General features: G+C 54.5%; 1 protein-coding gene across 1 annotated transcript in view; it reads left to right on the forward strand.

The window, feature by feature from the left end:
* TPO (thyroid peroxidase) overlaps positions 1-12,844 on the forward strand; it is a 41,536-nt gene that overhangs the window by 8,104 nt on the left and 20,588 nt on the right. The window contains exons 3-6 of the mRNA XM_027621752.1: positions 1,907-2,076; positions 4,568-4,700; positions 10,382-10,511; positions 12,267-12,473. Coding sequence (XP_027477553.1) covers positions 1,907-2,076; positions 4,568-4,700; positions 10,382-10,511; positions 12,267-12,473 — 640 coding nt within the window. The remainder of the gene's footprint in view (positions 1-1,906; positions 2,077-4,567; positions 4,701-10,381; positions 10,512-12,266; positions 12,474-12,844) is intronic.

The raw sequence follows: 12,844 nt of genomic DNA on the forward strand, positions 1-12,844 counted from the left end.
CTGGCTGAGGCTCCGAGGCCGCCACACGTGGCCCAGGGCCTCCATGAGGAGTGGGGCACTCGCCTCCGAGGGCTGCTGGAGCACGTTGCCCCAAACCCAGCGGCTTAATACAGCACGTGTGGACAGTCACACCATCCCGTGGGTCACAGTCCATCACGGACCTCCGTGGGCCAGAGTCCAGGAGTCTGTGGGGCGGCAGTCCTTCTGAGACTCCGGGAAACCTCCCTTTCCTCACCTCCCTGGCTCCAGAGGCTCCCATGTTCCCCAGCTGGGGCCCTTCCTCTGTCTTTGGGGGGGCGACGGAATCTCTGACCACTTCTCTTCTCCCCTCCACCACGTCTTCCTCCTCCCTTCGTAAGCACCTTGTGGTTGTGTGGCCTTCTGGATATAACCCAGGGGAAGAGCCCCATTCATCCTCAACTGATTAGCAATCCCAATTCTATCAGCAACTTAATCCCCTTTGCTATGCAGCCAGGCCTGTTCACGGGCTCTGAGGAGTCCAACCTGGAAGTCTTTGGGGGTGTGTTCTCCTCTCTCCCCCAGAGTCTCAGGGAGCCCCAGAAAGGCCAGCACTGGCACTGTGGTGGCTGGGGTCTCATGTCTAGGACCAGGGTCCTATGAATGGGGCTGGGGTCTTGTGTCTGGGGCCAGGGTCTTGTGTCTGGGGCTGGGGTCCTGTGTCTGGGGCCAGGGTCTTGTGTCTGGGGCTGGGGTCCTGTGAATGGAGTCAGGGCCCCTTGTGTGGGGCCAGTGTCCCATGTCTGGGACCAGGGTCCCCTCTCTGGGGCTGGGGTCTTGTGTCTAGGGCAGGGGTCCCATGAATGGGGCCAGGGTCCCGTGTCTGGGGCCGGGGTCCCGTGAAGCTCTGCAGGCTGGTGTTCATGACAACATGGTGTTACAAACACACAGGCAGGCCTCACATACCATGTTTTTATGGTGGTTATAGATCATGTGCATTCATAGGGACCTCAGGTTTTCTCTAATGTATCTGCTGTGGACACACGCCGTTCTTGTGTCTCAGTATTGCCTCTGTCACTGGCCGTCCACCTGACGCCAGCTACCAGACTCTCAATGAGTGAGTTTTGTAAAATGGGCCTAATTATGGCATTTACCACCCAAGGTTTTCAGGAGTAATAGCCTGAGTTATGAGCTGTGCTCAGCACAGCACCTGCCACCCTGGTTTGCTCAGTGAACCTGCACATTTGGGCTTATCACTAACACATGGAAAGCTTCGGCGGCTGGCTGGGTCACAGTCGGTGGGACCACTGGAAGCAGAGCTCCGCTGCTTCTGCAGAGTGTAAGGAGCCGCAGATCCCAGGGCGGCTGGGGGGGCTTCCCTCCAGCTGCTGGCTCTACCTGGGGCCGCAGCGCTCTACTCCGCAGGTGCCACCCAGGTAGAGGCCGGCTCGGGCCCCCTGCCCCCCCGGGTCACTGGCCCCAAAATGCCGTGGGCAGGGGGCTGGATGGATCCCCTGGGGCTGGAGCTGTTGGAATGTGAGAGGCTGGGGATGCAGGGTGCTGGGAACAGGGCACAGCGTTTCCTGTACCCCCACAAATGGCTCTGTTGCCCTGTTCTGCCCTGTGGGGGTTGATTCTCTGACTGGAGGGGACAGGCCGGCCTGTGAGCACTTGCTGGCCCCAGGAGACCCAAGAGGGCTGCACGCACTCAGGGCCCCTCGCTCACCAGCTGGAACACAGCGAAGGCGTCTAACTGGATTTTGATGAGAAGGTTTAGCTGCCCCAAGTCCTGTCTGTCTACGGCGGTCCTGGTGAATGGCCTCCGGATACGCCCACCCCGAACCCGCACGGTGCTGGTCCCTGGCACATGCTCTGTTGAAGTGAGTAGTGATTATTTTGAAAGCAGCCATAAACGAATAACCCGCTTTGTGTCTCCTCTTTGCCGTAGGGACCTCGGCAAAAGAGAGATCCCTCGTCCATCACAGCTTCTGTCTTTTTCCAAACTCCCTGAGCCAACCAGCCGAGCCATTGCCCGAGCCGCCGAGATCATGGAAGCTTCCGTGCAGGCCCTGAAGACAAGCGTCTCCGGGAAGCTCGGACAATCTCAGCCTCCCACCGGTGAGCCCCCCAAGGTTACCCCCACCTGAGCAGCGGCCCCCGAGGGGCAGACCACAGGGCTGGGCGGGGACTGCACGGGGCGCTTCTTGCTCGGCTCCACGCTCGGATGTGGCGGATCCTTAATGGTTGCTCGAACAGGCATGAGATTGTGTCTGGGCTCCCTGGGAGGTACCTGTCCCTGTGATGCGGGGCAGCAGCTCAAGCACCTGGGCAGCGGTGGCGTGGCGTCCAAGTGCGCAGGGCGGTTTCCGAGGACCGGTCGGAAGGCTGGGAGCTGCTTGCAGGGCTGTTCCAGGAGGCGCATTTTCGTGGGAGCTGCCCGGGGCAAAGCCCCTCCCTGCTGTTGGCCGTGGCCTCCGTTGACTTCCTCCAGGGCTTTGAGAGCCAGTCTGCCCGACCCTGACCCTGACCTGGGGACAACACGGGCTACGGGCAGAGGAGCTGCCTCAGAGCAAGGCAGCCTGTGGGCTAAGGCAGGGCACTGCCGGCCGGACCAGGCGGTCCGTGCGTCCTGGGATGGGGGCCTGGAAGACGGACTTTGGGACAATCAGATGTATCCAGGCTTCTTCAGTGTGGAGTCATGGCCCACTTGCTCTGAGTGCTCCCTCCGAAAAGAGCTGGAGACACTTAATGCTGACTTAGCCTTTGTTTCTTTTACTTTATTTTTTATTTTTTTTTTAATTTCTTTATTCCAAGTTTTTATTTAAATTTTAGTTAGTTAACGCATAGGGTAAAATGGGTTTCAGGAGTGGAATTTAGTGATTCCTCACTTACATACAACACCCAGGGCTCATCCCAACAGGTGCCCTGGCAACCCCCAGCCAGCCCATCCCCCCACCTCCGTCCAACAGCCCTCCTTCTGTTCTCTGGCGTTAAGAGTCTCTTATGCTTCGTTTCCCTCCCTCTTCTCCCCTTCCCCTACGTTCGCCTGTTTTGTTTCTTAAATTCCACACATGAGTGAGATCATATGGTGTTTATCTTCCTCTGACTGACTTATTTCACTCAGCATAATACCGTCTAACTCCATCCACGTCGTTGGGGAAGGCAAGATTTCATTATTTTTGATGGCTGAGCAATATTCCGTTGTGTATACATATGTCGCATCCTAGTTAGCCTTTCGAATAAGATAGGCTTAGCCAAGTCAGGACTCACCAGAATTCTCAGATACCACACTTAACAGGTTCAATTGACTTCATAGCAACCAACGGTTCATCAGACATGGTTTTGTTTCAAATTGTGGGGTTGAGCAATGGCTCTAAGGCCGCCGTGCGTGCGCGGACCCCCAGCCCCTGGTACCTGCTGCAGGGTCGGTGCCCTTGCTCAGCTCTGGGGAGGCAGGTGCCTGGGGAGATGAGGCTGGGGGGTTTGGTCCAGCCCAATATGCAGAACCGAAGAACCGACTGATGTATGCAGTTTCCTGAGGTTTGCACTGTCCACAACGTGGACAGGAATGGACGACGTGCGGTGTGAGAAAAGTGACCCTAGGAATCCACGTGGCCTAGGACCTTGTCAGTGAGGAGCGTCTCAGGCACGTGTGGGCACCCGGTTTCCAGGCTCCTTCCTGGCCCTGCTTTTGTTCATTGCACGGCTGTGACAGTATGGCTCTGTGCAGGGGACTTGGTTTCCTCCCACGGGTGCCTGAGCGCGTCCTGTCAGGAGGGAGCTGTGCTCAGCCTCATGAGGAGTGCGTACTTGTCCGTGGGCAGAATGGGAAGCCTGGCCCCAGGGTCATTCTGTTGCTCGCACAGAGCCACCGGCAGACACGGCTCCCTGCGCATCACTGAGAGGCCAGTTTGGTTTCTCGCTGACTTAGAATGGAATATGCGTTCTTTCCAGGGTTCCTCTAGCAAGTCTGAATCTCACCGGTATCTGGCTGTTGTTTTTATGGCATTATCTGGAGGATTTGTACAAACCATCATGGAGAAGTGACTGATGATTCTGTCTAGGAACACACAAGAAAGCAGGCCTTGCTCTGATTTGTTGAATAAACAGCAACAGCATTGGGGAAATAAATAAAGAGATAAGCTTGCTTTCTGGGGCCTAACCTGGAAAGAGTGGCAAGGAGGGAAACAGAAGTCAGTGCTCGGAGAGAAGGCAGGGCTGCCCACACAGCTGAATGGGCGGGCTTGGGGGAGGGTAAGGACCGAGCTTTGCTGGACGCACAGCCTCGCTGCCAGGGTGCAGAGACACATCAGGGATGCGACCCCACAGGGGCCCTGTCTCTGGGGGCTTTGGGGGTCTGACTTGCTTTTCTGAAAGGTCACAAATCAGACATAGGTTTTAAAAGCCCAAATCCTTGCAGTGAGGAAGCGCACAGGGGTTATTGAGAGTGACTGGTTTGAAGGAGAAGGAGCCCTCACCCCAGAGGAGACATGGCTGGTGTGGGAGTCCCCAGTGCAGAGACCCCGTCTAAGACCTCCTTACCGCGTGTACGGCGGCAGGTAGGCTCGTCATTACAAACGGTGGTCAATGTGCTGTTGTTTCTACCCAGACGTCCTGCCGGAAGATGTGCTGAAGACAGTTGCGAACGTGTCCGGATGCCTGCCCTACATGCTACCCCCCAGATGTCCAAAAACCTGCCTGGCCAACAAGTACAGGCTCATCACGGGCGCTTGCAACAACAGGTAGGCGTTTCCTTCAGACTGTCTCTGTCTTCTGGTGGCAGCTGGGCTCCAGCAGGGTCAGAGGCCATCCCGAGGAGCCTGCAGACCACCCGGGTCTTCTCCTGCCTCTGAGTGCCCAGGACCACCGCACCTGCTCCACCGCATCTGCGGGTGCCCCCCCCACATGACCGCATCCACCAATGTCTCCTGGACGCTGCCCCGCCCTGTCTGCAGGTGTCCCTTGGACACCTGTCCATGCCATCCGCGGGTGTCCCGACACTGCCCCACCCTTTCCACAAAGTGTCCCCTAGAGTTGGGTTCTGGGAAGGCCCAGGAACCCTGGGCTTGACTGAGATCAGAACCCTGAGAAGGCTGAGGGCTGAGGAGGCCCAGACATTCTTTGGGTGGGGGATGGGCACGGGGCCCAGGACACAAGTCTGCACCAGAGCAGAGCCAGCCAGGTACTGGAGGGCAGCATGGCTACTGGGGTGGGAGCTGGGAAAAAGATGGCGGTCCTCCCTCCCTCTGTCCCTCCCTCCCTTATTTCCCCCTCCCTTCCTCCCTCCCTCCCGTCCTATATTTATTCAAACACTCTGAGCGCCCTGAGCCAGGCCCTGTGACACATGCTGGGGAGTGTGACAGACCTGTCCTCACAGAGCTGATGAATGGGACCACGGGCCCCAGCGGGTCCAGCATAAACAGGACTAGCTCCCATTTTTATTACAGAGAGTTTCGCAGTTCGAAGGCTAGGTCCTATGATGACTGTGCTCCTGGACTAACCAGAAACGCAGAACGAATCTCAGAATGAGACAAAACGGTGGCACTCACGTGGCTGGTCACGGGGCTCACGGGGCTACTGCTAACAGACAGGGGCACGTGGTCCAGTCCGTGGTCAGGACAGAGGGTGATGCTTGAGCGGACCAAATCATCCAGGACATGTGGGATTTCCCAGATGATCAGGGTGCCCTCCTGTGCTCTGCTAAAGCCACTCCACACCAGTGAGTGCGTCCCCTCTCCAGCCCCCTCCCTCCCCAGGAGGGCCTGGGCCCCTCAACTCAGCCTCCCAGGCCCCCTCACAGGAACAGGACGTCCCTGCCCAGCCCTGGGGAAGCCCCCCCTGCCCCGGGCGGGCCTGTCTCCTCCGTTAGCCGCCTGCTCCCCGACTGCGCAGTGTCTGCCAGGGGCGCAGGCTGCAGAGGGTGGGAGTCCTCCGTGCACACAGATACCCCGCTCGGGGCTGCTCCCGCGTGCGTGTCCATGCCACACATGCCACATGCACGCATGCTGTTGCAGCCTGGGCCCAGCCCGCTGCGCAGGCTCTGTGCCATGCCCCGGGCATGTTTAACCCCGGTTTGTTCAGATAGAGGGACTAAAGACAGGATGGATATTTCTTTCTGGCACGTATTTTTCACCTGAGAAAGTGTATTTTCCTTCTGGATAGTTCTGGTTATTAAGCCGAGTTTCTAGAGCATCCGGGCTAGAGCGTGATCTTTTATTTCCGTTTTGAAGGCACGTTTGTCACCGGCAGGAAGCTATAGGACTGCTATTCGTTTGAGACTCACCAGTGGTCAGACTTCTTTACAAGGTTTCCGGGAACTCAGTCTCCGATATATTGGTCTTTGCCACCATGTTATGCTACCTATTTTTTACTAAAATTTCACCAGTATTTCTTTCTGATTTGTGGGGGGCGGGGGTTGTTTCCTTGTTACTGCTTTTCTTCTAGACTCTAACATGGACGCGCCGTGGGCTGTTCTCCACTTTCTTTTTCTTCCTTAACTGAGTCTTAACCAGTTGCTGCTGCCGGGCAGTGAACCACAGGGTCTGGCCCTGCGTATCGGCTGCCTATTGGCCGTCATTCTATCTTTAAGCCAAATGTGACTTGGAATTTAACTGTATAACTTCTGAATTTCCAAGTGGTGGATTGAAAAGACGCCTCCATTTCTGCTAGTTTTCCTGCAGTGTGGGGTGATGGGTGGGCATCACAGGTATGGGATGTGGCTTCTCATGTTCGTTTTCCCTTTACTGAGAATATGCCAAGAGCTGGGATCAACCCGTGCCATCAGTTAACGGAAGTGGGAAAGAAGAATTTCTACAATCTACAATCTTCCTCGTTTGTAGGATGTGATCGGCGCTACAAGGGTGTTGCGTGTGTGGAAGCAAGTGCAGTGTGTATTTGCGGGGGCCCTACTCTGCTCTCGGGAGCATTGCCCGGCGGCTCCTCAGGTCCCCACAACTGCCCGGGTTTTCCGGGCCTGAGTGTGTGGGCATGCATGCGGCTCTCATCCGTTAGGGTAAACTCAGATCTCTGCTGGGGCTGCTGGATGTGACAGTGACGACTTGATGACTCTCATTGGCATTCTGGGTCCTGTTTCTGCCTCGTGAAAGGGAAGGATGCTTACCTGGCAGAGCGGTTTCTGGTTTTTGAGAGAGAGAATGTCTAAAGGTCCTTGCATGCAGTCTACAATCCCGATACTGTTAAGTGTTGTCATGATTTCACCGCGAATGACCGGACAGTATCTGACCTCTTGGATCCTGGCCCGAGGCATTAGCCACAGAGGACCATAAATGTAATTCCATGTGCCTTTTCCTGTGAGCAAGGCTCCCACCATCAGGCAACTGTTATGTATTCATCTGTGGCGATGGCTGAATCTCAAAATTACAGCAGAATTTTTCCGGCTCAGGCTTAACGTCAAGTTAAAGATGACTGCTCAAAAGCCTGGCCCTCACCGCCTCTAACCCGCCCACCAGATGGATGGAGATTGCAGATGACGTTTCCATCCACATGGTGACAGAGACACCGACCATCACTGGACTCATCTGCTTCATGCCCAGGCCTGCCAAACGGACATCCTGCGTGGACACAGAGATGGACTGGGAACAGCCTTCCAGGCTGCGGGACGGGACCCATCTCCGTTACGTGGTAATTCTGCACAGAGCCTCATCCTTGGAGAATTTCTGACCTCAGAACCCATGAGTGCCTAGAGGAAGTGATATATTCTGAAGGTAAAATCTGATTCATGCATTTGAGTTATAGGCAGAATCCCTGACCTACCTGGGTTTAGTGTTTAATTTGGTGTGTATAAAATTTTCTGCATTAATTTGTTGAAACAATTGTCAAAACCCAAACTAAGTGTGGGATCGGTCTTCCAAACATGTGTGAACAAGCATTATGTCCGCCGGGACCTGCAGACTCACCCACCAGCTCGCGTTCCATCAGGACACCTGCCACGGGGTCATATCTACACTCACTGCTTCTTCTGTTTTGTGTTTTGACGTAATTCGTGAAACCATCTGGCAGAGGTGACAGCTTGTGGATCTTACTGGAGAGGACGTCCTTCACATGGTGGTCTCCTGTAGGGAGGCCTGTGTTTAACCTGCTTCAAACTGTAGCCACCAGACAACAGATACTGGCTGCTCAGAGCTCAAGCTGCACTAAGGTCGTTTACAATACTGATGCTTGACTGAAACAAAACAGAACCCCTGACGGGTGCACGCCGCCCCTGAGGCCCCAGGATGCTCGCGTCTGAGGAAAAGTAGATGTTGCTGGTGTGGGTTTCCTGCATGACATACGTGGACCATAACACAGGTACGAATGATGCCAGACTAGGGAAGTTTCCAGAGTTCTTGGAGCACATCGAGTCCATGCCCATGACAGAAAAGCACCGCATCAATCAACCACGCACTCGTGAGTCTGCACCACCTGCAATCAGGGAGCTCCAGCCCAAGGCCCACGCACCATGGGCTGAGCTTTCTTATGCTTCAGGCTAACGGACAGGGCATCGGGCACAGTAGGAGCCACTCCAGGTCCTGGGGCCACATGGGGAGTTGTCTGGGTTTGTGTGTCCCGTCCCCTGCCCTGCTGCCCACGTGTGCACCATTCGCAGATGAGGGTGTGGAAAGGTGGCGTTGCCACAGAGGTCAAAGCTCCATCGAGGTTCCCCCAGCATGAGACACTTGGTGACATCGCATCTCCTCAAGCAGACACCATGCACGGTCCCGGTGCTCCCCTGTCCGCAGCTGGGAGGACACCCCCCGGAGTCTCCCGGCATCCACGGTGGACTTCCATCCACGGTCAGGCTGGAAGTTGGACCTGCCTCTCTCTTTAGAACCCGGGGTGTCACAGCATCCAGGGTGCCGGAGCCTCAGAGAGGGGCGCTAGCGCTTCCAAACATCACAGCACAGACAGCTCTGTCCTTGTAACATCTCCTCTGGAAACGCTCCCACCTGCGCACTCTGTCAGCTTATGACCCTTTCCGTCCCGCGGCCTAGAACCCAACACTAATAAGCAAGTGATTTGGAGCTAAAGGTCGATCCCATGGTGGCAGAGATTTTTCTGACACGGGAGCGACGCTGGATGCCTCGTGGGGAGGCCGTGAGAAGGTCTCTGGATGGCACCGAACACCGCCCCCCGCACAGGCTGCGCTCTGTCCTGGGCTCCCGCCGGGCAGGCTGAGGCTCTGGCTGTGAAGGTCAAGTGCAGTCCCTTGCCGAGTGTCCACAAAGACAGGCGAGGGCCATGGGGCTGTCATGACAGCCTACAAGCTACTGAAATATAAAGTCAATCAGCAAAAAAATCATGGCCTAAGCAGTTAAATGAGCATTTCATTATTTTTAATGGAGTGAAATTACACCTCTCCCCAAGCAGTGGAATTTCAATAAAGAGAAACCAACTGTAACGAATCTGACACTGTGAGAGTGCACGCCAATCTCCCCACACTGACTTACTGCCGCTAATTGAATGCATTGCTGTCCCGCGTCATTCTACAGATTGAGCCCCGCTGGTGCCCTGGAGATCAGTGAAGGATGTGGATAATAGGATTCTCCCCCACCCACCGCCCTGCAGACACACACAAGTCCCCATCCCGCCTCCTGCTAGCAAGGCCCTCTGGAGGGCTCCTTGAGGGGCAGCGGCGACATGAGTGACGCAGCAGTGAAGTCCTGTTCCCTAAGTCCGGAGCCGTGTGGTGCCATTAGGAGAAGCGCGGTCTGTTCAGTCTGTCACGGGGGCCAAAACTGCGTCTTGCCTCCCGATGTGCAGACTCTTGGTTGCCCAGACTAGCAGCCTCCCTGGGTAGCTCACAGTTCCTTTCACTGTCGAGCAGAGCTTCTAAATCAGTCACATTTATGGAAGAACGATCCACATATGTGGCCTCCTTAATCGTGATCATAATGTGTCAAAACAAAGCAACGGATTTTTAAATACTTATATTTCTCAACACTCCAAAAACTTTACAAAATCATTCAGCTTTTCATGAGTCTCTTAGACTTCACAACTTAGATGTTCCAAGTGTCTACACATCGGATGCATGAGACACTTGCTGAGAAGTCTAGATCCCGATCTTCTCCAACTCTAACCCCTGGCCGTGTGGCCTCCTGAGCCTGGACACTTGTCGACCGCACGCCTCCAAACTGGCCTCAGGCGCACTTCTTTGCAAAGACCCTACAACGGCCACTCAAACGCCCCTACTGGGTGCTCCCACGTGGATTTGGTTGACGAATGCCAAGGGGACCTGAACACTGTAACGATTTTACGTCCAAATTATCCTTTAAAACACACACACACACACACACAAATTTTTCTCTAACAGAAAATTCCCATTTCATTTGGCTCTTTGAACTGACATTTCCATTCTCACTCAGCTATCCTCTTTTTCCAAAGGTAGGCTATCTCGTGCTTGCAAGTCTCACGTTTGTCTCCACAGAGACCACCCCAGGTGGGGAGCCTCCAACACAGCCCTGGCGCGATGGCTGCCGCCCACCTACGAAGACGGGGTCAGTGAGCCCAGAGGCTGGAACCCCCACTTGCGGTACAACGGCTTCCCACTGCCCCCGGTAGGTGCCTCCACATGCTGTGCCAACCGCGCTGGAACCCAGTCCCCGTGGCACTGCCAGATGCCGCCGTCTTAGAGGACGCCAGCCTGCTGCTGAGACCAGGCTCAGGGCGGTGGGCCCGGCGGTGTGCTCACAGAGCCTGGTGCTCTCCACCCTTCCAGCGCCTGTGCTCGCCAGCTTGGGAGCTGAGGCACGGAGAGATGGAAGTCACCAGTCAGTGACTGGGACGATGCAGATTTAGATTAAGGCTCGTTCAACTCTCTGCTCTTCACAATCATTTTGGTATTTTGGGTTTTTTTTTTTTTAAGATTTATTTATTTGGTTGTGGGGGAAGAGCAGAGGGAGAGAATCCCAAGCAGACTCCCTGAGTCTGAGTCGGAGCTCAATGTGGGGTTTGATATTACAACCCTGAGATCATGACCTGAACCGAAACTAAGAGTCAGTTGCTTAATTGACTGAGCCACTCAGGTGCCCCTCATTTTGGCATTTTGAAATAAATTCCTTTACCCATAGGCAGAGGATGATGTGTGTTCAAAGATACTTATCAGTTAAGTAATTCACTTATTTATGCAAAATGATGGTTGCCGCTTTATTTCCAGAGGCAAATTATTTGCTAAGCAAACTCATATCCAATCCACTGATGAATTTGGTTAAAAAGTGGATATTTTGCCTTCAATTTGACTACTTGCTTCCATGAATAAACCAGTCTGCCTGGTTTTGTACTATGTGAGACAATGGAATTCTCCAGAAATACGACCGTGATGCTCTGCTCAGCATGAGCAGTCAGGATCTGACCACACCAGCTTGGGGCTGGTACCCCACCCCCAGGTTCTCTACAGAAGATCAACTTCCCTGGGCTGTTCTTCCAGACCGTGGCTGAGCAGAACAGGTGCTCCTCATAGCTGGGAGCAGCGTCGGAGCTGGTAGCTGGGCCTGGTGGGGCCGCACGGGCCCCTCCAGCTGCGCTCGTCCCCCGTACATTTCTGCAGGTCACTGTCAGCCTCCACTCGACTGTCCCTAAATGAGTTAGGAATACTTTCCCCATCCTGTTAGTTGCCTGTTCAAGCCCCGAGGCTCTCTGAACTCTCAGAGTTAAGGGACCAGGATTCTGTAAACCCATATTTGCCAGAATTACATGGCTACTTGGAGGATTGGAGCTCAGAAATCTTTCACTTGGGCTGTTAGGTTTCTGCTCCTGCTGAAACTACTCAATGTTCCCACCCTCCAGTTCCGGAGGTGAGGAGTGTGACGTGGGTCTCACGGGGCTACGACCAGGTATGGGCGGGAATGCAGCGGAGCCTCTTCCCGGCCCCCCAAAGCCACATCCCCTCTGACCACAGGCAGGAGAGGCTCTCAGGTTTTAAGAACCTGCGATTGCATTGGATCCACTGGGAACCCCCAGAACTTGGAACCCCAGAACTTAGAGACCCTGAAGAGCCCCTGTCTCAGGGTCCTTGCAGTAATCACACCTGCAAACGAGTCTAGGCCTGGGAACAGCCCTCCTGGCCCCCGGGCCCACCCTTGAGTCATGGCCATTATCACGCAGATGACTCCCTGTCCCCTGAGTGAGCACACTGACCTGCGGCCTCCCCATCCCATAAGCGAGCACCCCGACGTGCAGGCTCCCTGTCCCGAGTGAGCACCTTGACCTGCAGGCTCCCAGGCCCGTGAACGAGCGCCCTGACCTGCGGGCTCCCTCAGTGTCCTCTCTCTGCATATGTCCATCCCGCATGACAGGCTGGTCTCTCTCATCAGGTCCGTGAGGTGACAAGACAAGTCATTCAAGTTCCCAACGAGGCCGTCACGGAGGATGATCAATATTCTGATCTCCTAATGGTGTGGGGGCAATATATTGATCACGACATTGCGTTCACGCCTCAGAGCACCAGCAAAGCTGCATTTGGGGGAGGAGCTGATTGCCAGCTGACCTGTGAAAACCAAAACCCATGTTTCCCCATACAGGTAGAATTTTAAACTGTTATTATTTATTATGAAAGTAATAGATGTCATTTAAAAAATCAACCAGAACTATAAATGAAAGGTCAAAACCCCCATTTGTCCTGTACGGGGAGCGGGGAGGTGACAGCTGTTGGGAAAATCCTATGCATCCATCCAGAATTTGTCCCTGCATATGTGTGCACAGCATGTGCGTGCATGTGTGTGCTCGGCACCTGGTGCAGGTCACTTAGCTGTAGTTAGTACACTTCTCCCCATATATCATTAAGTGGACAGAAATTTGATTAAGACTTCTTAAAGTCTTAAAGTATGCATTATAACTTATTAATCCATTTGCTTGTTCATGACCATTTAAGTTTTGAGCTTTGCTGTTTTCA

Source organism: Zalophus californianus, chromosome 8, assembly GCF_009762305.2.
Source record: "Zalophus californianus isolate mZalCal1 chromosome 8, mZalCal1.pri.v2, whole genome shotgun sequence".
NCBI lineage: Eukaryota > Metazoa > Chordata > Mammalia > Carnivora > Otariidae > Zalophus > Zalophus californianus.